This window comes from Canis lupus, chromosome 8, assembly GCF_003254725.2.
Source record: "Canis lupus dingo isolate Sandy chromosome 8, ASM325472v2, whole genome shotgun sequence".
Classification (NCBI taxonomy): Eukaryota; Metazoa; Chordata; class Mammalia; order Carnivora; family Canidae; genus Canis; species Canis lupus.
The window spans coordinates 13,486,438-13,509,062 of NC_064250.1; the positions used below are offsets into that span (position 1 = coordinate 13,486,438).

The 22,625-nt window shown below is 43.2% G+C and overlaps 1 protein-coding gene and 1 non-coding gene across 3 annotated transcripts in view; one reads left to right on the forward strand and one right to left on the reverse strand.

Annotated features, from left to right (window-relative positions):
* The first annotated feature begins 3,300 nt into the window (after positions 1 to 3,300).
* LOC112658133 (U1 spliceosomal RNA) lies at positions 3,301 to 3,464 on the forward strand. Its single transcript, XR_003135534.1, has one exon. It is a non-coding gene; the product is annotated as a U1 spliceosomal RNA (small nuclear RNA).
* Positions 3,465 to 5,447: 1,983 nt separating this feature from the next.
* Positions 5,448 to 22,625, reverse strand: part of SNX6 (sorting nexin 6) — a 59,234-nt gene continuing 42,056 nt past the window's right edge. Inside the window, exons 10-14 of one of the 2 annotated variants that reach the window (XM_025442862.3) lie at positions 21,873 to 21,912; positions 15,881 to 15,967; positions 7,986 to 8,145; positions 7,821 to 7,906; positions 5,448 to 6,162 (exon numbers count right to left, since the gene is read on the reverse strand). In XM_025442862.3, the coding sequence (XP_025298647.1) occupies positions 6,109 to 6,162; positions 7,821 to 7,906; positions 7,986 to 8,145; positions 15,881 to 15,967; positions 21,873 to 21,912 (427 nt within the window). In that variant the 3' untranslated portion in view covers positions 5,448 to 6,108. The remainder of the gene's footprint in view (positions 6,163 to 7,820; positions 7,907 to 7,985; positions 8,146 to 15,880; positions 15,968 to 21,872; positions 21,913 to 22,625) is intronic. The other variant, XM_025442863.3, reaches the window with a different exon arrangement.

Consider the following 22,625-nt stretch of genomic DNA (forward strand, 5'->3'; position numbering starts at 1 on the left):
CCAGTTATTTTGTAGAATATCCTTCAATTTCTGAGTCGTCCTATGTTTCCTCGTAAGTATATCCGGGTATGTATTTTTGATACCCAGACTGCATAAATGATGTTGTGTCTGTTATGGGTTGGCTCACGTCCTTCCCCCAAAAATGTTGAAGTCCTAAGGCCCCGGTACCTATGAACGTGACCTTATTTGGAAAAAGGATCTTTGCAAGTACCATCAGGTTAAGGCGAGGTCACTAGAGTAGGCCCTAATCCAGTGTGACTGTTTTCCTTATGAGAGGAAAATGCCAGGTAAAGATACTTGCAAACGGAACACGATGTGATGACAGAAGCAGGGATTGTAGTGATGTGGCTGCAAGCCGAGGATTGGCCGTGAGCGCCAGAAGCTAGGAAGTAGCAAGGAAAGACTCTACTCAAAGACTCAGAGAGCATGGTCCTACTGGCACCTTGCTTTTGGACCCGTGGCTTCCAGAACCGTAGGAGAACACAACTGTGTTCTTTGAAGCTACCCGCTTTGTGGTACTTTATGATGGCAGATCTAGCAAATTAATACGGTGTGCTCCTCTGGGCACCACCTTCGGAGGCCCAGGAAGCGAGTTTGTTCAATTATCGGTGGTATTAACGTTGATCACTTAGGGGCGTCTGGGTGGCTCCGTGGGTTAAGTGTCTGTCTGACTCTTGGTTTCAGCTCAGGTCAGGATCTCACCGGTCCTAGGATCTGGCCCCGCATCAGACTCCGCACTCCGGCAGTCTGCTTGGGGGGCCCAAGCAAGTGGAGGGAGGGGCAGAGAAAAAGCATCTTCAAGCCAACTTCCCTCTGAGTGCCTGAGCCAGTGGGGGCGGGGGGCTTGATCTCAGGACCCCCGAAATCATGACCTGAGCCGAAACAGAGTGGGAACGGTAAACCGACCAAGCCACCCAGGCACCCCTAACACAATAGTTTCAGCGTCCTTTGAGGACTCTTGCGTTCTAATTGACAAATGTTGATCTTCTAATTCCATCATTCATTCTCCATTTATTAGTTGGCCTTGTAGTGTACGGAGGAACTTTGCCTCCTTCCCTGTGTACCATCCATATGAACTCATGGTGGTTATTTTATTCAGTTGTTTGTGACCACTAACTGTTTTTAAATTTATTTTGATGTTCAGAGGTTATCAGATTGGGCCTATGAAAGTCGGTTCAGGGTGGCTACTGTGAATCACTTCTCGGCCTCTTGGCTAAGATCAAGTGCAGGGTGGCTGCTGTGTCCTTTGACACATCTATACGATTATTGGAGCATTTCTTTATCTTCTGGCACGAGATGTTCCTGGGTCACTTTGTACCTTTCTTGACTCCTGAAAAAAATCTACTTTTCCAGAGGCCTGGTTCTTTTAATTTTTTATATACTTTTTTATTTTTATTTTTTAAGATTTTATTTATTTATTCTTGAGACAGAGAGAGAGAGAGAGAGAGAGAGAGAGAGAGAGACCCAGGCAGAGGGAGAAGCAGGCTCCGTGCAGGGAGCCCGATGCGTGACTCGATGATCCCGGGACTCCAGATTCACGCCCTGGGCCGAAGGCAGGCGCTAAACCGCTGAGCCACCCAGGCTGCCCGGCTTGGTTCTTTTTAGTGGAGAATGGCATTTAGAAAGCCAGATCCTGGCAGGAGGTAAGCTGAATGCTGTCTTTCCTTCTAGTCCCCTTTGGTGGATAGAGGTAAAAAAGAAGAAAAAAAAAACCCACCATATATATGTATGTATGTATGTATATATATCTGTACCTGTTATATTAATTCTATTAAGGGTAATGAGCCCATCCCGATACCGTCAATTTCCACTTTCAGTTTTACACACATGGATTCCCCTTGCCTTCCACCACCTCCTATTTGTATCTGTTTTCTCTGGCAGTGAGAACCTTGACTCCCCGATCTCCATTTACTCATTAGCTGAAGCCTACAATACATGCAACGTTGTTACAGAATTGTTCCACGGAGATAGCTACGAACTACAAACCTACTATGGGACAGTTCAGAGTTTGTCCGCAGTTCTTGTCTTTGGACAAGGTGTTTATGAGATGTTTATAGTCAGTGTACTGTGTCCAAAAGTCATTTCACTAGGTTATTTTTTATTTTTTTCCTATTTCAGTGGGGTTTATACTACTCATCTGAGACCGTTTGTTTCAGGCGTGCTTGCTTATATGCAATTTTAGGGATTTCCCCCCTGCAATTTAAAAATGCAGGTAAAGCATTGATAGAGTTCCCAAAATCAGAATTACAAAGAAGGTACACTCAGTAAAGCATCACTCATCACTCTTTCTATTCCCCCGCCCCAACTGTCGTCAGTTCTGGTTTATTATTGTCTTTTTGAAAGACTGTATACTTTTCTTGTTTTCACATTTTTCCTAGACAAACGGTAGCATACTATATATGTTTTTGGAGTTTATATATACATATATATATTTAAGATTTTATTTATTTATTCATGAGAGGCAGAGACACAGGCAGAAGGAGAAGGAGGAAGCCGGATGAGGGATTTGATCCCAGGACTCCAGGATCACGTCCTGGGCCGAAGGCAGGCGCCAAACCGCTGAGCCACCCAGGGATCCCGAGTTTATCTTTTTTTTTTTTTTTTTACCTAACATAGTTAGTGTGTCATCCCCAGAGAAAGGTACAGGTCAAGGAAACCTGCCCTCACCTGCTGGAAGCCGCAGGTCAGCCAAAGAAAAAGTAGACACCCATGGAGGGATGACTGTCCAAAAGACTTTCTCAGTGGCAAAAGGTTAGAAAAAGATAATGAGAGTGTCTAACGCCTCAGTCTGGTCTTAAACTACAACCTAGCGTGTGGGGAGCCTGGCTGGCCCAGAGTACAGCAGGCGACTATGAGGCGGAGCTCAAGCCCCCACACTGGGTGTAGAGGTTACTTCAAAACAAAACAAAACAAAATAAAACAAAACAAAACAAAACATCAAAAATCAAAAACCGGAACTATATACTAACGCTTATTTTCGCTTAAAAAAGAAAAAGAGCAGATCTCGCCTGGTCGTCTAGTTTTATCTGCAGGGCGCCAAACACAAGCCGGAGAACGGCGGGACAGGGGCGTGGCGTATGCAGATGAGCAGGCGCGCAGAGGCCGCTGGTCCGGCAGCGCCGGGGCCCGCGGGGCCCGCGTGGGGCGAGACGAAGGCGCCGGAGGCGGTGCGTGGGGTGGACGCAGGTGTCCGCGGGGGTGGCGCGGGGAGGCGTGGTGCGGAGGCGGCGGGCGTGAAGTGACCGTGTGTAAGGAGTGGGGCGAGCGCGAGGGTGTGTGCGTCGGGGCGGGGAGCAACTCATACTTACCTGGCAGGGGAGATACCATGATCACGAAGGTGGTTTTCCCAGGGCGAGGCTTATCCATTGCACTCCGGATGTGCTGACCCCTGCGATTTCCCCAAATGTGGGAAACTCGACTGCATAATTTGTGGTAGTGGGGGACTGCGTTCGCGCTTTCCCCTGGCATCTGGGTGTTAAACAGCAGGTTTGGTTGTGCTCTTGGCGGCTTCCCCGTTGCTCTGGCTTCGCTCTTTCTGTCGCTCCGCGTTGTTACCTGGAGCCTGGCAGCGGCGCCGTGTTCTCGACTCGAGAATTTCAGCCGTGCGCCCGGCCGGGAAACTGGGAGCTCGGTATCGGCTTCTTCCTGCCCACGTTTTAACGCTCGAGGTCTCCTGTTTGTTCCGGCATCTCGGCCGGGCTTCGAAACTCCCCCCCTCCCCTCCGCAATTTCTTTATTTTTCGTTTCCCGCTCTCACCTGCGAACCGCATTCCCCTGCTTCCCATCCCACCGTTCCCATCCCGGACAGTGCCTAGGTCGCTCTTTTCCTCTCAGAGGGTCCGCCGTCACCCGCCGGAAACTCTGTACCACCCGTGCAGGGTGGCCACCGCATCCTCCTGTTTCTCCTTCGTGTCCCCCAGGGGGACGGGGGCCAACAAACGTGTAATGAAGGCCACAGCACGAGAGCCGTGAAACCTTGGTTTTCTGAAATCAGCAACCAGCAATGAAGTATGGAATGCTTCGGTCGTTCCCGACGTACCAAGTAGAATCTTTCCTAAAGCAGGCCCTTGAGGGAGTAACCTTTGTTCTTATTTGTGTTTTGTGAGAAGGCCCTGGGACAGTGTGGTCAACTCATTTATATTCATCAAGCAGCCCCCCCCCCCCCCCCCGCGCCCCATGCTCTAATACGTACGTACTGCTTCCAGTCTAACCCACCCCAACAAACACGGTAAAAATGTAACCCAGGGACCAAAGGATGTATGTTAACACTCTCCTACCCGTTTCCTCCAAAAAGACCTCCTTGGTACAGAGTAGCTGAGGGCTACGTGGAACGTCGTACGTAGCTTTCTGCCCTGTACCTGCTATTTCTTAGCATTTACACAGCATCTTCACATTTCCAAAGCACTGTACCAATGTTTATTCATCCTCACAACACCCCTGTGAGGTAGGTCAGTCTGTCCTTTGTAGTAGAGAAAATGAGGCAGACACAGGTCAAGCCCACCCGCCTCAGGCCACAAGGGCCGCCGGTGAAAGGGCCGCACCCGAGTCGGGAAGCTGGGGCTCTGTCCCATGTTCACCCACCGGAGAGCATCGCATGGGCATGTTTTCACCAGTGAAGGAGACGTGGGGGAGGACAAAACACAGAGATTTCTCAGGCAACAGAAAAATCAGGCTCAAGCGGCATCAGGGAACCACCTCAGTGAAAGAAACATTAAATGGCACACCAGTGAGGCAAGAGAACGTGCGAGGCTGGAATCCTGGGGACTACCCTTAAGACCTACAAACAGGGTCTGGGAAAATGTAAACGAGGAACCCACCCACGATACCTGTGGCTTCCAACTGGAGGAAAAGTTAGACAGTTAAAAAGAAAAAGAAAAAAACAATCAAACCATACAACCTAATTTTTTTTTTTTTTCATACAACCTAATTTTAAAGGAGAGATGACAGGATGTTAATTTACATCCAAAAGGCCAATAATATTCGTAATTACTGACAAGTAGTATCCTTTTTATTCCAACCGTTCCCCCACCGAGAAGTGCTGTTCCCTAGAGCACTCTTCCTCTCTACGTACCGATTTACACACCAGTATGACTATCAAGTGGCTCAATGGCACGTCGCATGGTTCCTCAGCTGAGCTAGATGGAGACGGAATCCAGGAAACCGTAACAGACCATTTATTTTGTCTGCTCCCGTAGTTTAGACATGGCTGTTTCTAACCTGCCTCTGCCCAATCCCATCTTCTATGAAATGCAAAAAAGCGCACACAGGAAAGCAGCTCATCCTTTTGTAGAGGGACTGGTGAACTTGGTTCAATATGCCATTTTAAGAAAAAGAAAAAGAAAAAGAAAACGTAGGACCTGTACTGTAAAGCATAACAAAGGAGTAGACGGGTTATAGCTACTCCAAATTTTAGAGTGATACAATGACCACAGAGTTAAAAAAAACTATCACTGTTATCACTTTTTATTTGATAATAGTTGGTTTAGTCTACAAGTTTAAGGCAAACATACTAATGCATTTGCTTTTCATCAGAAATCATACTTATAAAGATTACATAAAGTCTGTCCCAAAACTTCTAAGAAATGTTCATTAATTAAAAATAAGTCTGATTACGATGCTTTACCAGGATACATGAATGAACTAAGGTGGTAGGTACACAATGTCTTTTGAAAACAAAATTCAGAAGAAGGTGACGGCCGGCGATCTTTACCTTGTTTGAACAATGTATTTTTAAAAGGGTTAAACTTCAGAAAGTACTTAAACGTAAATGCGGCTGGCAGCCAGAAGGAATACTACGCATAAAATAAACACAGCTACGGAGGCTACTTAAGGAAAAGACTGAACTTTGGGCTTTGGAAGAGGAGGAGCGCGAGGTGACCCACGGCTGTCCCAGGGAGCATTCGGGTACAGGAGGGCAGTGTCCCCCCACAGATCGGCAGAACCCACGGACGGCTCCGCTCCGTTGTTTCTCAGAAAAAAGGAGAGTAGATGCGCTTTGTCAGCTGTTTCTTTTCTTCCCGGTGAGCAGTAAATGCTTTAATATCATTCAGAAAACAAAAATAAAATCTGAAGGAAGGCAGCCCTTTTTAGCCGAAGGTGGAGTGCGGCTTATGTGTCTCCATTTAACACTGCCAAGCAGTTCTGCAGCAACTGTAGGTTACCCTAAACAGGAAAGGAGAGTAAGTTACGAAGCCCAGAAGAACCGGACCGAAAAGTCACAGCACGCTACACGAAGATAACCGGATTTGGAAAACAACTGCTTCTTATACGGAACTAACTGTTTAAAGACCTAAAACTATTTAACCTGTTTCACGTACAATATTTTCCACATAACCAGCTGCTTCAGTAAATGTCCCTGTACACCAATATGACTGTTTTGGATTACCTGGCATGATCTACTGAGAGAGAGGAGGTGCTCTTTGTGTCCCAGTTAAACTACTGAACATTTTTTTTCTTTTCTTTTCTTTTCTTTTCTTTTCTTTTCTTTTCTTTTCTTTTCTTTTCTTTTCTTTCTTTTCTTTTCTTTTCTCCTTTCTCTTTTCTCTTCTTTTCTTTTTTTTTTTTTAAGATTTATTGACTGGGGCCCCTGGGTGGACAGTGGTTGAGCACCTGCCTTTGGCTCAGGTCGTGGTCCCGGGGTCCTGGGCTAGCGTCCCAGACCAGGAGCCTGCTTCTCCCTCTGCCTATGTCTCTGCCTCTCTATGTCTCTCATGAATAAATACATCAAATCTTTAAAAAAAAAAAGTGATTTAGTTTTTTAGCTAATCAAAACACGATACTGGTTTCCAACCTAGGTACTAGAGTCTCGCAGAGCTGACCGTTTGGAGAAACTGTAGATATTCTTGTTTGAATTAGGTGCTCTGTAAAATCCCTCTCAATTCTCTCTCTCTCTGGCTCTTTTAAAAAATTTATTTATTCACGAGAGACACAGAGAGTAGGCAGGGACACAGGCAGAGGGAGAAGCAGGCTCCCCGTGGGGAGCCCGATAGAGGACTCGATCCAAGGACCCCGGGATGACGTGACCTGAGCCAAAGGCAGACGCTCGACCACTGAGCCCTTCCGGCGCCCACATCCCTCTCAATTCTAAGATTCTCTAGTTTTAAAATCACTATAAGGTTTGGGCCAAACTTTATCCTTTTTTTAAAAAAGTGGTTATTTGAGAGAGAGAGAGAAAGAGAGAGAGAGAGAGAGAAAGAACGAGTGGGAGCGGTAGGAGGAGAGGGAGAAAGGATCTCAAGTGGACTCCATGCTGAGCCTGGAGCCCACAACTCCAAGATCACCACCTGACCCCAAAGCAAGAGTTGGACGCTCACCCAACTGAACCACCCAGGTGTCCCCGAAGCTGTATCTTTATAGTAACTACAAGAAAGGGCTTGATGTGAAGGAAACAAACGCTACAGAAAAACCCCAGAAGAAGGATGTTTATTTTCTAAATCAGAATTATTGTGAAGTAGTAAAATAATCTTCAAAAAGTATAATTCCAATTATTATGAATTCTAATTCAGAAATACTTTGTGTATGCCTGTAGGAAGAAGGAAAAGGTCATTAAAGAATTATTATCAATTCCACAATTCATTCCTTCCTTCCTTCCTTCCTTCCTTCCTTCCTTCCTTCCTTCCTTCCTTCCTTCCTTCCTTCCTTCCTTCCTTCCTTCCTTCCTTCCTCTCTCTCTCTCTCTTTCTTCCTTTCTTCTTAAAGTAACCTTTACGCCAAGATGGGGCTCCAACTCAGGAGCCCAATGAGCTGGCCAGGCACCCTGTAACTGACTCATTCCTAAATTAGAAGTCATTTAAATTATTAAGCTTCAATGTGACACTAACCTTTGCATGCTTCAGTTCTAACTCTGCCAGTTCCACTAAGTTTTTTCTGAACGCAGCAACTCTTCTTGTCTTAAAATCTATAAGTTCTGTGAACAAAAGAAATGAGATTAATTTTATAGAATAGCTTGAAGTATACTTCAGGATCAAACGGTAAGCTAACAGTACCTTGTTTTGCAGATTCAGATATTTTTTCAAATTTCTGACAGCATAACTGTTGGGATGTTTCAGCCTGCAGGACATCTTTATTTTTTGCTCTTGCTTTATCCAGTGCTTTATTCGCATTTTCATAATCCACTAGTGACCTGGATCTTCGATAGAGGAGATCCTATAAAACAGAATGCTTCCCAGTAATACACGCTGCATGTTTCTAATAGTTACCCCGCCACCCCATCAGCAGCAGAGGGAATACTTCAACTATGGATACCACACATGCCAGTTACTCTTCTAGATGGTTTTTATAACAGCTTTACCGAGAGAAATTCAGCTATGAGGCACCTGGGTGGCTCAGTGGTGGAGCGTCTTCCTTAGGCTCAGGTGGTGATGCTGGGGTCCTGGGATTGAGTCCCGCATCGGGCTCCCTGCATGGAGCCTGCTTCTCCCTCTGCCTATGTCTTTGCCCGCAGCCACCCCCCCCACCCCGTGCCCAGTGGAGCCCCGTCTCTCATGAATAAATAAAATTTGAAAATCTTTTTTTTTAAATTTATTTATTTATGATAGTCAGAGAGAGAGAGAGAGAGAGAGGCAGAGACACAGGCAGAGGGAGAAGCAGGCTCCATGCACCGGGAGCCCGACGTGGGATTCGATCCCGGGTCTCCAGGATCGCGCCCTGGGCCAAAGGCAGGCGCCAAACCACTGCGCCACCCAGGGATCCCTGAAAATCTTTTTAAAAATATTTTATTTATTTATTCATGAGAGACACACAGGCAGAGGGACAAGCGGGCTCCATGCGGGGAGCCTGATGCGGGACTCGATCCTGGGACTCCAGGATCACGCCCTGGGCCGAGGGCAGACGCTTAACCGCTCAGCCACCCAGGCGTCTACGTTGTTTTTGAAATTTAAACATTTTATTTATTTGCGGAAGAGAATCCCGCATGAGCGCGGGTGGGGCCGGGAGCGCAGAGGGAGGAGAAAGACTCTATGAGCAGGGAGCAACAAGTGGGGCTTGATCCCGGGTCTCTGGGATCATGACCCGAGCCCAAGGCAAACGCTTAACCGAATGAGCCACCCAGGCACCCCTCAACAGTTTTTAGTATGCTCGCAGAATTGTACAACCAACACTGCAATCAGTTTTAGAACGATTCTGTAACCCAAAGGGAAAGCAATCCATCAGTAGTCATTCTTCATTTTCCTCTCATACCACCGTCCCCCCCCACCCCACCGCCCCCCACAACCACTAATCTGCTTTCTTAGATTTGCCTATTGTGGACATTTCATTAAAAAAAAAGGGGGGGAATCCTATAATATGGGGCCTTGTCTGCCTGGCTTTCTTTACTTAGCATAAAGTTTCAAATTCATTCACGTTATTGTGTGAACCAGTACTTCCTCCCTTTTTATTGCTAAATAATATTTCATTATATGGAAATACCACATTGATTTATCCACTTATGAGTTGATAGACATTTGGTTTGTTACCAAGTTTTGCCTATTATGAATAATGCTGTTATGAATATTTGTGCAAGTTTTTGTGTGAACATGTTTTCCTTTCTCTTTCATATCTCATTACTTAGCAGTGGAATTGCTGGGTCATTTGGTAACTCTATGTTGAACCTCTTGAGAAACTGCCAGACTGTTTTCTAAAGCAGCTGTACCATTTTATGGTGCACACTTGCTTGCTTGCTTGCTTGCTTGCTTTTTTATAACATTTTATTTATTCATTTGAGGGGGGCGGGGAGAGAGAGAGCCAGTGAGCATGAGCGGGGGTGGAGGGGGCAGAGGGAGAGGGAGAAGCAGACTATCCACCGAGCAGAGAGCCCAACACAGGCCTCGATCCCAGGATCCTGAGATGTGCCTTGAGCCTAAGGCAGACGCTTAACCCACTGAGCCAACCAGGCACTCCCCATTTTCTATTTCTGCTGACGCTGTATGAGGGTTCTAATTTCTCCACATCCTTGGCAACCCTTATCTGTCTTTTCGATTAAAGCCACCTAGTGGGTGTGAAGTGGTATCTTGCTGTGGTTTGGTTTTGTTTTTAAAGATTATGTTTGTTAAGCAATCTCTAGAACTGACAATTCCAAGACCAAGAGTCGCATGCTCTACCCATTGACCCAGCAACCCTTGCCGTGGTTTTGACTTGCATTTCCCTGACGAAGAAGCATCTTTTTATGTATTCATTAGTCATTTGTATATTTTCTTTGGAGAGAGGTTGATTCAAGTCCTTTGCCTATTTGTTAACTGGGCTATTTGTCTTTTTATCGAGAAGACTAGTTCTCTACATTCTCTGGATCTCAGCTGCTTATTAGGGACTCGTATGACTTGTAAATATTTTCTCCCAGTCTACGGGTTGTCTTTCCACTTCTCTTCCTAGTGTACTGTGACACACAGATGTTTTTAATTTTAATAAGGTTTGTCCAATTTATTATTTTTTTTCTTTGGTTACTATGTTCCGGGTGTATCTGAGAAACCAACATCTGTTTTTTTTTTTTTTTTAGAAACCGACATCTAATCAAAGGTCACAAAGATTTACATTTATGTTTTCTTCTAAAAATGTTAAAGTTTTAGCCGTTACAGTTAGGTCTTTGATTAATCTTGAGCAAATTTTTATACACAGTATGAGGAAGGGGCCTAACTTTATTTTCATGTGACTATGCAGCTGACACAGTACTACCATTTGTTGAAAAGTCTATGCTTTCCCCACTAAATTGTCTTAGCACTTTTGTTAAGAATCAATTGACTGGGGAGCCTTGGTGGCTCAGTTGGTCTGCCTTCGGCTTAGGTCATGAACCTGGGGTCCTGCGATTAAGCCCCACATGGGGGGGGTGTCCCCTGCTCAGCAGGGGGTCTGCTTTTCCCCCCCTTCCTCTGTTCCTTCCCCAGCTCGAACTCGTGCCTGAGCTCTCTCAAATAAATAAATAAATAAATTTTAAAAATCTTAATAAAAAAAACAATTGACAGCTGTCCTAAAAAAAAAAAAAAGTTTCTGTCCTTTAAAGAAAAGCAACTGTTTCAGCACACTAGGAATATAAAGTGCTTCCTCGACTGGATAAGGAACATCTACCAAAAAAACCCTATAGCTACCATCACACTGAATGGTGAGAAACTGGAGGCTTGCCCACTAATATCAGTAATAATGCATGTTCCCCCTCATCACTCCTTCACAACATCATACTGGAAGCCCTAGCTAATGTGATAAGGAAATAGGAAGTATGTAGATCGGGAAGGAAGAAATAAAACTGTATTTATTCACAGATAACATGACTTGTTTATGTAGAATTTTGTAAGAGGCAACAAAAAACCCTGAACTAAGGAAGGAGTATGATAAGGTTGTAGAATACAACATTAATACACAAAAATCCATGGTTTTCTTATATACCACCAACGAACAAGTGGAATTTGAAATTAAAAACATGTTTACATTAGCACCCCAGAAATGAAACTCCTAGGAATTAATCTAACAAAATAAATAGAAAGTCAACTTGAGGAAAACTACAAAACTCAAGGGTAGGGGCAGGACCCATGGACAGAAGGAGTTGCATCTTCTGCTGCCTGCTGCCAAAACGACAAAACCCTGATAAAAGAAATCAAGGAAGAGCTAATAAGTAAGCAGAGAGCTATTCCATGATCATGAATATGCAGACTCAACACTGTCAACATCAGTTCTTTCCAACTTGATCTATAGGTTTAACTAATCCCAATCAATATCCCAGCAAATTATTTTGAGGATCTTGGCGAACAGATTCTCAAGTGTAGGGGGGCAAAAGGCAAACAATAATCATCAACATATTGAAGGAGAACAACAAAGTCAGAGGACCGACCTATGTACTTGAAGCCTGACTATACAGCTACCGTCTAGGCAGTGTGGGACTGGTGACAGAACAGACACGTAAGTCAACTGACAGGACGGAGAGCCCAGAACCAGATACAGTTACCTATTTATTCTTTGGCAAAGGAACAAGAGCAATACCATGCAGATAATACAGTCTTCAACAAATGGTGCTGGGCAAGCTGGACATCTGCACACGGAGAAATGAATTTACACACAGACCTTACGCCCTTTACAAAATTAACTCAAAACGGATTATAGCTCTAAATGTAAACCTATAAAAACCCTAAAAGGTGACATAGGAGAACATGTTGGGTTTGGTGAAGGCTTTTTAGATATAATACTAAAGGCATGATGTATGAAAGAAATAATTATAAAGTAAGCTTCGTTAAAATAAAAAACGTCTCCTCTACCAAAGACACTATCAAGAGAATGAGAAGACAAGTCACAGACAGACCAAGAGAAAGTATTTACAAGAGATGTATCTGAGAAAGGACCCCTATCCCAAATATAGAAAACAAAAACAAAACAAAACAAAAAAAACCATCTTAAATTCAACAGTAGGAAAACAAACAACCCAATTTAAAAATGGGCCAGGGACACATTATTTTATTTATTTTATTTTATTCTTATTTTTAAAGATTTTACTTATTGACTTGAGAGACAGAGAGCAAGCGACAGAGCATGAGCAGGGGAGAGGGGGAGAGGGAGAGGGACAGGGTGAAGCAGAGTCCTTGCTGAGCAGGGAGCCTGATGTGGGGCTCAATCCCAGGACCCCGGGACCATGACCTGAGCCAAAGGCAGATGCTTAACCAACTAAGCCACCCGGGCACCCCTGAGCCGAGCCATTTTTAATTTCTATTTATTTTTCAAGATTCTCAAACTCTCAACTCTGAGATCAAGAGTTACATGCTCCACTGACTGAACCAGCCAGGTGCCCTTATCTTTCTTTTCCCCACTAAAGACCCTTGTTTGTTTGTTTAAGATTTATTTTTTTGAGAGAAATAAGAGTGCATGAGGGGCGATGGCAGAGGGAGAGGGAGAGAGGATCTCAAGCGGACTCCACGTTGAGCTTGGAGCCCGATGCAGGGCTCGATTTCATTATCCCGAGATCATGACCTAAGCTGCAACCAAGAGTTACATGCTTAACTTACTGCACTACCCAGGCGCCCCTAAAGACCCATTTTTATTTTTATTAGTTTTTAAAGATTTTATTTATTCATTTGACAGAGTGAGAGAAAGCACAAGTGGGAGGGAAGAGCAGGCTCCCCAGTGAGCAGAGAGCCCAATGCAGGGCTCGATCCCAGGACTGCAGCACCACATCCCAAGCCAAAGGCAGACACCCAACCAACCGAGTCACCCAGGTGCCCCTAAAGAGAGGGAGAAGCAGACTCCCCACCGAGCAGGGAGCGCGGCGTGGGGCTTGAACTCATGGACCCTGAGATCAAGAGTTGCATGCTCTATCAACCGTGACCTGAGCTGAAGGCAGACAGTCAGCTGACTGAGCCACGCAGGTGCCCCCCTGAGGTGCCTTTTAAAAATGGGTCTTGGGATCCCTGGGTGGCGCAGCGGTTTAGCGCCTGCCTTTGGCCCAGGGCACGATCCTGGAGACCAGGTATCGAGTCCCACATCGGGCTCCCGGTGCATGGAGCCTGCTTCTCCCTCTGCCTATGTCTCTGCCTCTCTCTCTCTCTCTCTCTCTGTGTGTGTGTGTGTGTGTGTGTGACTATCATAAATTTAAAAAAAAAATGGGTCTTTAGAGTCTGCTCAGCATGGAATATGCTTGAGATTTTATTCACTCACTCATGTTCAAGTAGAGCTGACACACAGTATTACATTAGTTTCAGGTGTGCAACAGTGCTCTGACAACTCTGTATGTTACGCTATGCTCACAAGTACAGCTACCATCTGACACCATACAATGCTATCACACTACCATCGATTCCTATACTCTCTCTGCTGTACGTAGTTTTAATTTTTTTTTAAGATTTTATTTGTTTATTCATGAGACACACAGAGAGGGGCAGAGACATAGACAGGGAGAAGCAGTCTCCTCGCAGCGACCTGATGCGGGACTCGATCCCCCGACCGGGATCACACCCTGAGCTGAAGGCAGATGCTCAACTGGTGAGCCACCTAGGCGACCCTGTAGTTTTAATTATTGCAATTAAATTTCAATTATTTCTTGTGGTCACTAAAAAATTTGGATTTACTTTTATTTTTATTTTTAATGATTTTATTTATTAATTCGTGAGAGAAACCGAGAGAGAGGGAGGCAGATGCTTAACTGCTGAGCCACCCTGGCGTCCCTGCATTTACATCTAGTTAATTAATTAATCTTTATTTAAAAGATTTTATTTATTTATTCATGAGACACACACACACACACACACACAGAGGCAGAGACACAGGCAGAGAGAGAAGTAAGCTCCATGCTGGGACTCGATCCCGGATCTCCGGGATTGTGCCCTGGGCTGAAGGCGCTAAACCGCTGAGCCACCAGGGCTGCCCTGCATTTATTTTTAAAGCCATGTTCTAAAAAGTATGCCTTAGCAACTACGTACTATAATAAAATAATGAATTTAAAGTCCTCAAAGTAAGTAATTCATTTTATCCCTGCCCACCCACGTGAATGGTTTATAATCTGATACGGACAGTATTTTTGCAAGTACCTAAGTCCTCAAAGTTAAAAGAGTTATTCAGGGACACCTGGGTGGCTCAGTGGTTGAGTGTCTGCCTTCAGCTCAGGGCGTGAGCCTCGAGTCCCAGGAACGAGTCTGGGGATCGAGTCTGGCATTGGGCTCCCCACGGGGAGCCTGCTTCTCCCTCTGCCTGTGTGTCTGCCTCTCTCTGTGTTTCTCATGAATAGACACAATCTTAATAAACAAAAGGGTTATTTATACTTTATGGTTATTTAAGTAATCTCTACACTCAACATAGGGATTGAACTCCTGACCCTGAGATCAAGAATCATATGCTCTTCTGACTGAGCCAGCCAGGCACCCCTATAATAATTTTTTTTTTTTTTTTTTTTTTTAATAAGCTCTGTGGAGGCACCTGGTGGCTCACTGGTTTAGCATCTGCCTTTGGCTCAGGGTGTGATCCCGGGGCCCTGGGATGGAATCCTGTAGTAGGCTCCCTGCAGGGAGTCGGCTTCTCCCTCTGCCTGGGTCTCTTTCTCTCATGAATAAATAAATAAATTAAAAAAAAATAAAATAAGCTCTGTGTTCAATGTGGGGCTTGAACTGAGGGATCCTGAGATCTCTCAAGAGTTGCATGCTCTACCAACTAAGCCAGCCAAGTCCCCAAGGGTTATTTATAATTTGATAAGGAATGAAAAACCGGTATAAAGCACCACTGATCACATGGGAATTTTCTGTACAATATATCGATTCATAAATTAACAATGAGTTTAGAATATCTTTTTTTTTCCCCTAAAGATTTTATTTATTTATTTGTGAGAGAGCACAAGCTGGGGGAGAGGCAGAGGGAGAGGGAGAAGCAGGCTTCCCACTGAGCAGGGAGGGAGCCTGACATGCGGTTTGGTCCAAGGACCCTGGGATCATGACCTGAGCCAAAGGCAGACGCTTAATGGACGGAGCCACCCAGGTGCCCTGAACTTAGAATATCTGGGCCACTACATTTTCAGTGCTTTAAAGATGCTTCTGTGTAACATTGTTTTGATTAGTAAGAGTTTTAATCTTGCACACAGACTTCCAAAGGGAAATGTGACTTGCCTTAAAATAAAACATATCCTGGTTTTATAGCTCTCTCACCTTCAATAGAGGACTTTGGAATCCTTCAGCTATATAGACTGTTATATGGGGGTTTACTTTTTGTTTTGTCGGCATTTTAACTGAATGAATAGACCAAGTTAACAAAAAAGAAAAAGTTCTAGATTATAGTATGTGATAAGTTTATAGAGGAGACTCTTAGGTGGGGTTCAGTGACCAACAATTTATAAAAGGAGAACAAAAATTCACACTTGAAAATCAAATTTAAAAGATAATCATTAACAATCTTAAGTCTAACAACCTCTAATGAGATGGATTTTTGTAAAAATAATGAAGAATCAAATTACCTTAGCAGCTTGAGATTCTCTTAAGTAATATTTTAAAAGGTCGGAAAGCTTGAGGTCCTCATCGGCAGACACTCGTGCTTCTATTTTCTGACAAAGGGGGAAAAGTTAGGCATTTAATTAGCACATGTTCTACAGCCAATGTTTTAACTACTATAAAAAATTTAAAGTAATAAATAACCACAGTATCCATTCTTATTCCACCTAAGGTTCCCTGCCTTCCCCTTTCCGCTAGCCTATTCCTTTTCTTTGTGACTCTGACAAAAAATGATCAGAAAAAAGAATGAGATCAGATAAGATGACTGAAATTACGGAAGGACTCTATATTTGACTCAAGTTCTTGGCTATGACTTTTAATATCTTTCGGTATGACTTATATTTCTCTCTTGTTACACCATTTCAATGATGTGGACACATGATTTTAAAGTGATGAAGGCTGGGACGCCTGGGTGGCTCAGTAGGTTAAACGTCCAACTCTTGATTTCAGCTCAGGTCATGATCTCAGGGTTGTGAGATCAAGCCCGAGTTGGGCTCCATGCTGCGTGTGTAGCCCGCCTAAGATTCTCTCTACCCCTCCCTTTACCACTCCCCCTGCCCTAAAAAAAATAAAGTGATAAAGGCTGACAATGGAAGACTAGGTCATTCAAAGCAACCTTCCTACTGAAAACAACCAGAAACATAGTCAAAACATTAACAAAATGTGCCAGAAGCCATCAAGGAGTGATAAAAAAAATGTGGTTAGTTTGAGTCAGACTGAAATGATGAAACTAGTCAATTTAGTGTGGAGAGACAGACCAAAAAAAAAAAAAAAAAAAAAAAAGTACTGTGTCAATCAAATACAATATAGGGACCTTGTTTGAATCCTAACTCAAACGAATTCCACTGTAAAAAGCCATCCTAGGCAACTGGGATCGTCTACATACTGAATATTTGATGATATTAAAGGGAATCATAGATAATCGCATTGAGTATATTAAAATTAATTCTTTTCTTTTTAAAAATTCTTATATTTTTAAAAAGGAGATATGCACAAAGGGCAGAAGAAATGAATATGGGCCTTTTGGGGAAAAGTACTTTTTAAAAGAGATATTTTATTTACTTATTTTAGAGAGAGAGAGCTTGAGCAGGGGGAGAGGCAGAGAGAGAGAAAATCTTAGGCAGACTCCATATTGAGTGCGGCCCCAGACTCGGGCTCCATCTCAGGACCCTGAGATCATGCCCTGAGCTGAAATCGGGAATCAGATGTTAAATGGCTGAGCTACCCAGTTGCCCCTTTGGGAAAAAGGACTTTAAGCAATGTAGAAAATGTTAACATTCAGGAAATCTGGGTGACACAAATACAGGAATTCTTTGTAATTTTTTATTTTAAAGATTTTATTCATTTGTGTGTGTGTGAGAGAGAGAGAGCACTGCGAATACAGGCAGAGGGGAGAAGCAGATTCCCCATGCAGCAGGGAGCCTGACATGGGGCTTGATTCCAGGACCCTGAGATATAATAGGAGCTGAAGGCAGATGCTTTACCACCTGAGCCACCCAGGCTCCCGTCTTTGTACTATTCTTGCAACTTTTCTGTAAGTCTGAAATTACTGTTGCAATAAAGTTATAATTTAAAAACCCTACGCATCCTGCAGAATAACTAAAACAAAAAAGATAGTGCAGCCCAGGTGGCGCAGCGGTTTAGCGCTGCCTGCAGCCCAGGGCGTGATCCTGGAGACCCTGGATCGAGTCCCATGTCAGGCTCTCTGTATGATGCCTGCTTCTCCCACTGCCTGTGTCTCTGCCTCTCTGTCTCTATGAATAAATAAAATCTTAAAAAAACACTTAAAAAAAAAAAACAAAAAAGATAACAAATATTACAAGCCTGTTCAACAACCCAATACTCACATTTCTTCTGGTGGGAATGTAAATTAGTAGAATCACTTTGGGAAACAGGGAAACGGTTTGGCACTATCTATGAAGGCTTTTCACATAGAGACTCTATGGCTCCTAGTTCTCCTCCTGATTATACACACCCAACAGAAATACATATTTATTTTCAGCTGAAGATATGCAAGAACGGTCTTAGAGGTACTATTTTTTTAAAAGATTTATTTAGGGATCCCTGGGTGGTGCAGCGGTTTAGCGCCTGCCTTTGGCCCAGGGCGTGATCCTGGAGACCCGGGATTGAATCCCACATCAGGCTCCCAGTGCATGGAGCCTGCTTCTCCCTCTGCCTGTGTCTCTGCCTCTCTCTCTCTGTGTGACTATCATAAATAAATAAAAATTAAAAAAAAAAAAAGATTTATTTATTTTTCATGAGACACACATACACACACACACACAGAGGCAGAGACACAGGGAGAGGGAGAAGCAGGCTCCCCACGTGGAGCCCGATTGGGAACTTGATCCTAGATCCCAGGGATCACGCCCTGAGCCAAAGGCAGAGGCTCAACTGCTGAGCCACCCAGGCGTCCCAGAAGTACTATTTGTAAACAGCCACAAACTAGAAACTATCCAAAATGCCTACCAACAGTAAAACAGAAGAATAAATTTACATATCTTTTTGCAAAGGAAAGCTACATAGGAAGAATGAAGGAACTATATACACATGCAACAACATTGACGAATCTTTTTTTTTTTTTTTTTTTTTAAAGATTTTATTTATTTATTCATGATAGTCACAGAGAGAGAGAGAGAGAGAGGCAGAGACATAGGCAGAGAGAGAAGCAGGCTCCATGCACCGGGAGCCCGATGTGGGATTCGATCCCGGGTCTCCAGGATCGCGCCCTGGGCCAAAGGCAGGCGCCAAACCGCTGCGCCACCCAGGGATCCCTACATTGACGAATCTTATATAGGTAATGCTGAGTAAATGAAACCAGACATAAAACAATGTATACCAGATAAAATACTTATATAAGATAGTGGTTACCCTTGCAGGAGGTGCTGACTCAGAAAGCAGCTCAAGAGGGGCAAGGCATCTGAGTTGCTGGTAAATATTCTATTTTTTCATCTGAGTATTCATGATATGGGTGTGCTGAATTTGTAAAATTTCACTGAGTTGTGTACTAGTACTACTTTTTTTTTTTTTTTAAGATTTTATTTTTCATGAGAAACACACAGAGAGAGGCAGAGACATAGACAGAGGGAGAAGCAGGCTCCTCACAGGGAGCCCGATGCGGTACTCAATCCCCAAACCTAGGATCACGCCCTGAACCCAAGGCAGATCTCAACTGCTGAGCCACTGAGGCGTCCCGAGTTGTATACTTCTGATGTGTATAACATACTTCAATAAAAAGAAAAAACCTTGAAGCTTAAGTTTAAATTCCTTTATTTTTATTTTTTATGAAACATTCCTTTATAATAGAGAAATAAACTTATTAAACTTCTTAATCTAACAGATAAATGCACAGACACAAAGTATATTCAAAACTGACTTAGGGGATCCCTGGGTGGCGCAGCGGTTTAGTGCCTGCCTTTGGCCCAGGGCGCGATCCTGGAGACCCAGGATCGAATCCCACGTCGGGCTTCCGGTGCATGGAGCCTGCTTCTCCCTCTGCCTATGTCTCTGCCTCTCTCTCTCTCTCTCTCTGTGACTATCATAAATAAAGAAATAAATAAATAAAAATTAAAAAAAAAAACTGACTTAGATAAATCTAGGTAACATGTTAGATGGATGTTGTGTGCTTTAAATATGGTTCCTCTCCTTCCATTAAGATATGGGGTATATCTCCTTGAATCTGGGCCCTAAGATTGACCAATAAAGAAGTGATGCTGTCCCAGTTTCTAGGCCTTAATGAAACTAGCAATTTCTGCTTCCCATCTTTTGGGATGCTTGCTTTTGGAACCTACCCACCATATCGTGGGGAAACCTAAGCAGCAGTGTGGAAAGGCAACATGCAAATGTTATAGCTAAGAGCCCTGGCTGAAGTCTCAGCTGATGGCCAGTATCACCTTCAACATCGGAGTAAAAGAGTCTTCAGAGGATCCCAGGCCCTGGCCTTCATATGTTCCCTGTTGAGGCCCCAAATATCATGCAGCAGAGGCAAGCCATCTTTGTTCTGTCTTTTCTGAATTCTTGACCCAAAGAACTCATTAGCATAATAAAATGTTTTAAGCTACTGATTTTAGGATGGTTTGTTACACAGCAAATAAGACCACCACAAAAACACTAAAAAAGAAATGAAGATTGTGGTGGGTATGGCAATGTGCCACCTAGATATCCTTCAAGAGAAACTGCTTGCTGCAAGGAGCATAGATGGTTCAGAGTCCCAACCGCAATCTCTCTAGATTCAGAACAATATTCATTCCAAGGTTATGATGCATCCTCCCCTACCCACCTCAGCTGCAACCATGACAGAGCACAGGGGCAGTAATGCCAGCCCATTCTTGACTGATGCAGTACTCCTTGTAATGATCAACTCTGGCTGACTTGGACAAAACTTTCTTGGGACTACGCTACAGTTTGAAACTCTTCCTACCCAGTCCCCTCTTCCTCTGCTCTTTCCTTTCACAATATAGACCTGCACTATGGTCTGAAGGCTCTTCCTATCTATCCTGCTCCTTCCTCTTTGTTATTCTCAAGAAGTCTCTTGCACATCTAATTCCATTTGGTATCTGCTTGCACATCTACTGACACACAAAGCTATTTTGTGATAAATCCCTGTTCTTTTGATGTAAACGCATAGAAAAACAACTATATCTTCCCAGAAAATGCTCACTGGTACAAATACCAAAAGCAGAATAATGGACCCCAGTATAACAACATTTATGTATTTAACGACTCTTTCCTTTGTGAGAAAAGATCTTTCCTTTCCTTGTCTTCACCACACATTACTCAACTGACAAAGTCATGCTGAAATCTGATTTATACAATGGACTGGCCACCTCCACCTTAGTTTAGTATGCTTAAACATTTTCATTATTCCATCAACTTTATCAAAAGTGTTTAAATATTACTGTGTCTAAGACTGATCCCTGAAAAAATATGTCAACATTAAATTATTATTACTATGAATTAAACTTTTCTGCAGTTGTGTATTTGTCTTGTATTGGTACAACTCATTCTTATTTCTTAAAAGATTTTATTTAGGGCAGCCCGGGTGGCTCAGTGGTTTAGCGCCACCTTCAGCCCAGGGCGTGATCCTGGAGATCTGGGATCGAGTCCCACGTCAGGCTCCCTGCATGGAGCCTGTTTCTCCCTCTGCCTGTGTCTCTGCCTCCCTCTCTCTCTGTCATGAATAAATAAAATCTTAAAAAAAAAAAAAGATTTTATTTATTTGAGAGAGAGAGCGAGAGCATGAGAGGCAGAAGAGGAAGCAGGCTTCCTGCTGAGTCCAAAGCTACAAGGAGCTGGATCCTGAGACTCTAGGATTGTGACCTGAGTTGAAGGCAGATGCTTAACTGACTGAGCCACCCAGGTGCCCCAATACAACTCAATTTTCAAAAAAGATTTATTTATTTATTTATGAGAGAGAGAGAGAGAGAGAGAGAGAGAGAGAGAATGAGTGGGGTGAGGGGCAGAGGAAGAAGTAGACTCCCACCGAGTAGGGAGCCTGATGCAGAACTTGATACTGGAACTCTGGGATCATGACCTAAGCTGAAGGCAGACACTCAACCGACTGAGCCATCCAGGCATCCAATACAACTCATTTTTAAACCAGTGTCATGGGGAATCAAAAGCAGTATCATCTGGGTAAAATTAAAATGAATCTAAGACTTTCTTCTAGCTTACAAAGCCCCAGGAAAAGATCATTCTTCTTAAAACTAAACACAGTTATAAAATGAACATGTTCTCTGATCCAGGATATGAATTTTTATACAAATACCAAAGGCCATAACAAAAAAAGAAATTTCCTGAAAAAAAAAAAAGTCAAATTTTCAAATCTAAATCTGTCTCTTCATCCTTCTGAGGTATATCGCTCATCTTTCTCAATAAAGTTAAACGCAACCACAACAGGTTACACACATGACTGTATGCAAAGATTTAGACTCTCAAAGGTTAACTGATAGTACTTACTCTTGTTTTATCAAACAGTTCTGAAACTTTGAGAAAAAACCTGGAAGGGAAAAATATTTCATCAGAAGTCACCTTTGAAATGATTTTTCATTTCAAATGTTCAGAGCAATATGCCTCTAAAACCGTATTAATAATGAACTTTCTTATTTCATTATAGTATTATTTGATGATCTTGTTTACTGCAGACTTCATTTTAGTTCACCATCTCTGTACTTCCACCTATGGGAAAATCTTCTCATTTCAGGCAACAGTCTAAACCATTTATTTATTTATTTAATATACATTTTTAAAGTAATCTCTACACCCAGCATGGGGCTCAAACTCACAACCTCGAGATCAAGAGTCACAGGATCCCCGGACTGAGCCAGCCAGGTACCCCTAAGCCATGCATTAAAATTTTAAAAAATGTTTCTTATATTCTTCAGAAGTATGCCACATAATACTAAAGCCTGTATCTTCAAAATTACTACAGAAGTAGAGAACAATCAGATCCAAAGAGGCTGATGTTCACTTTTAACTAAATAGCCTATCTCTCAAAGGCTGACACCAACTAAAAAATGTCCCAATGTAGAACTATTAAGAGGGTATTCTGTAAATTAATACATAATTTACTGGTGACTGGATTAGGGCAAGTACTACTGAAAGTTAAAATACTATTTTATTAACTTTGTTTTACTAAAAAGAACTTGCTCTGACAGGTTTATGTCCAATAACTCATGGCAAGGTTAACTTTTTCCTCTTATCAAAGACTTA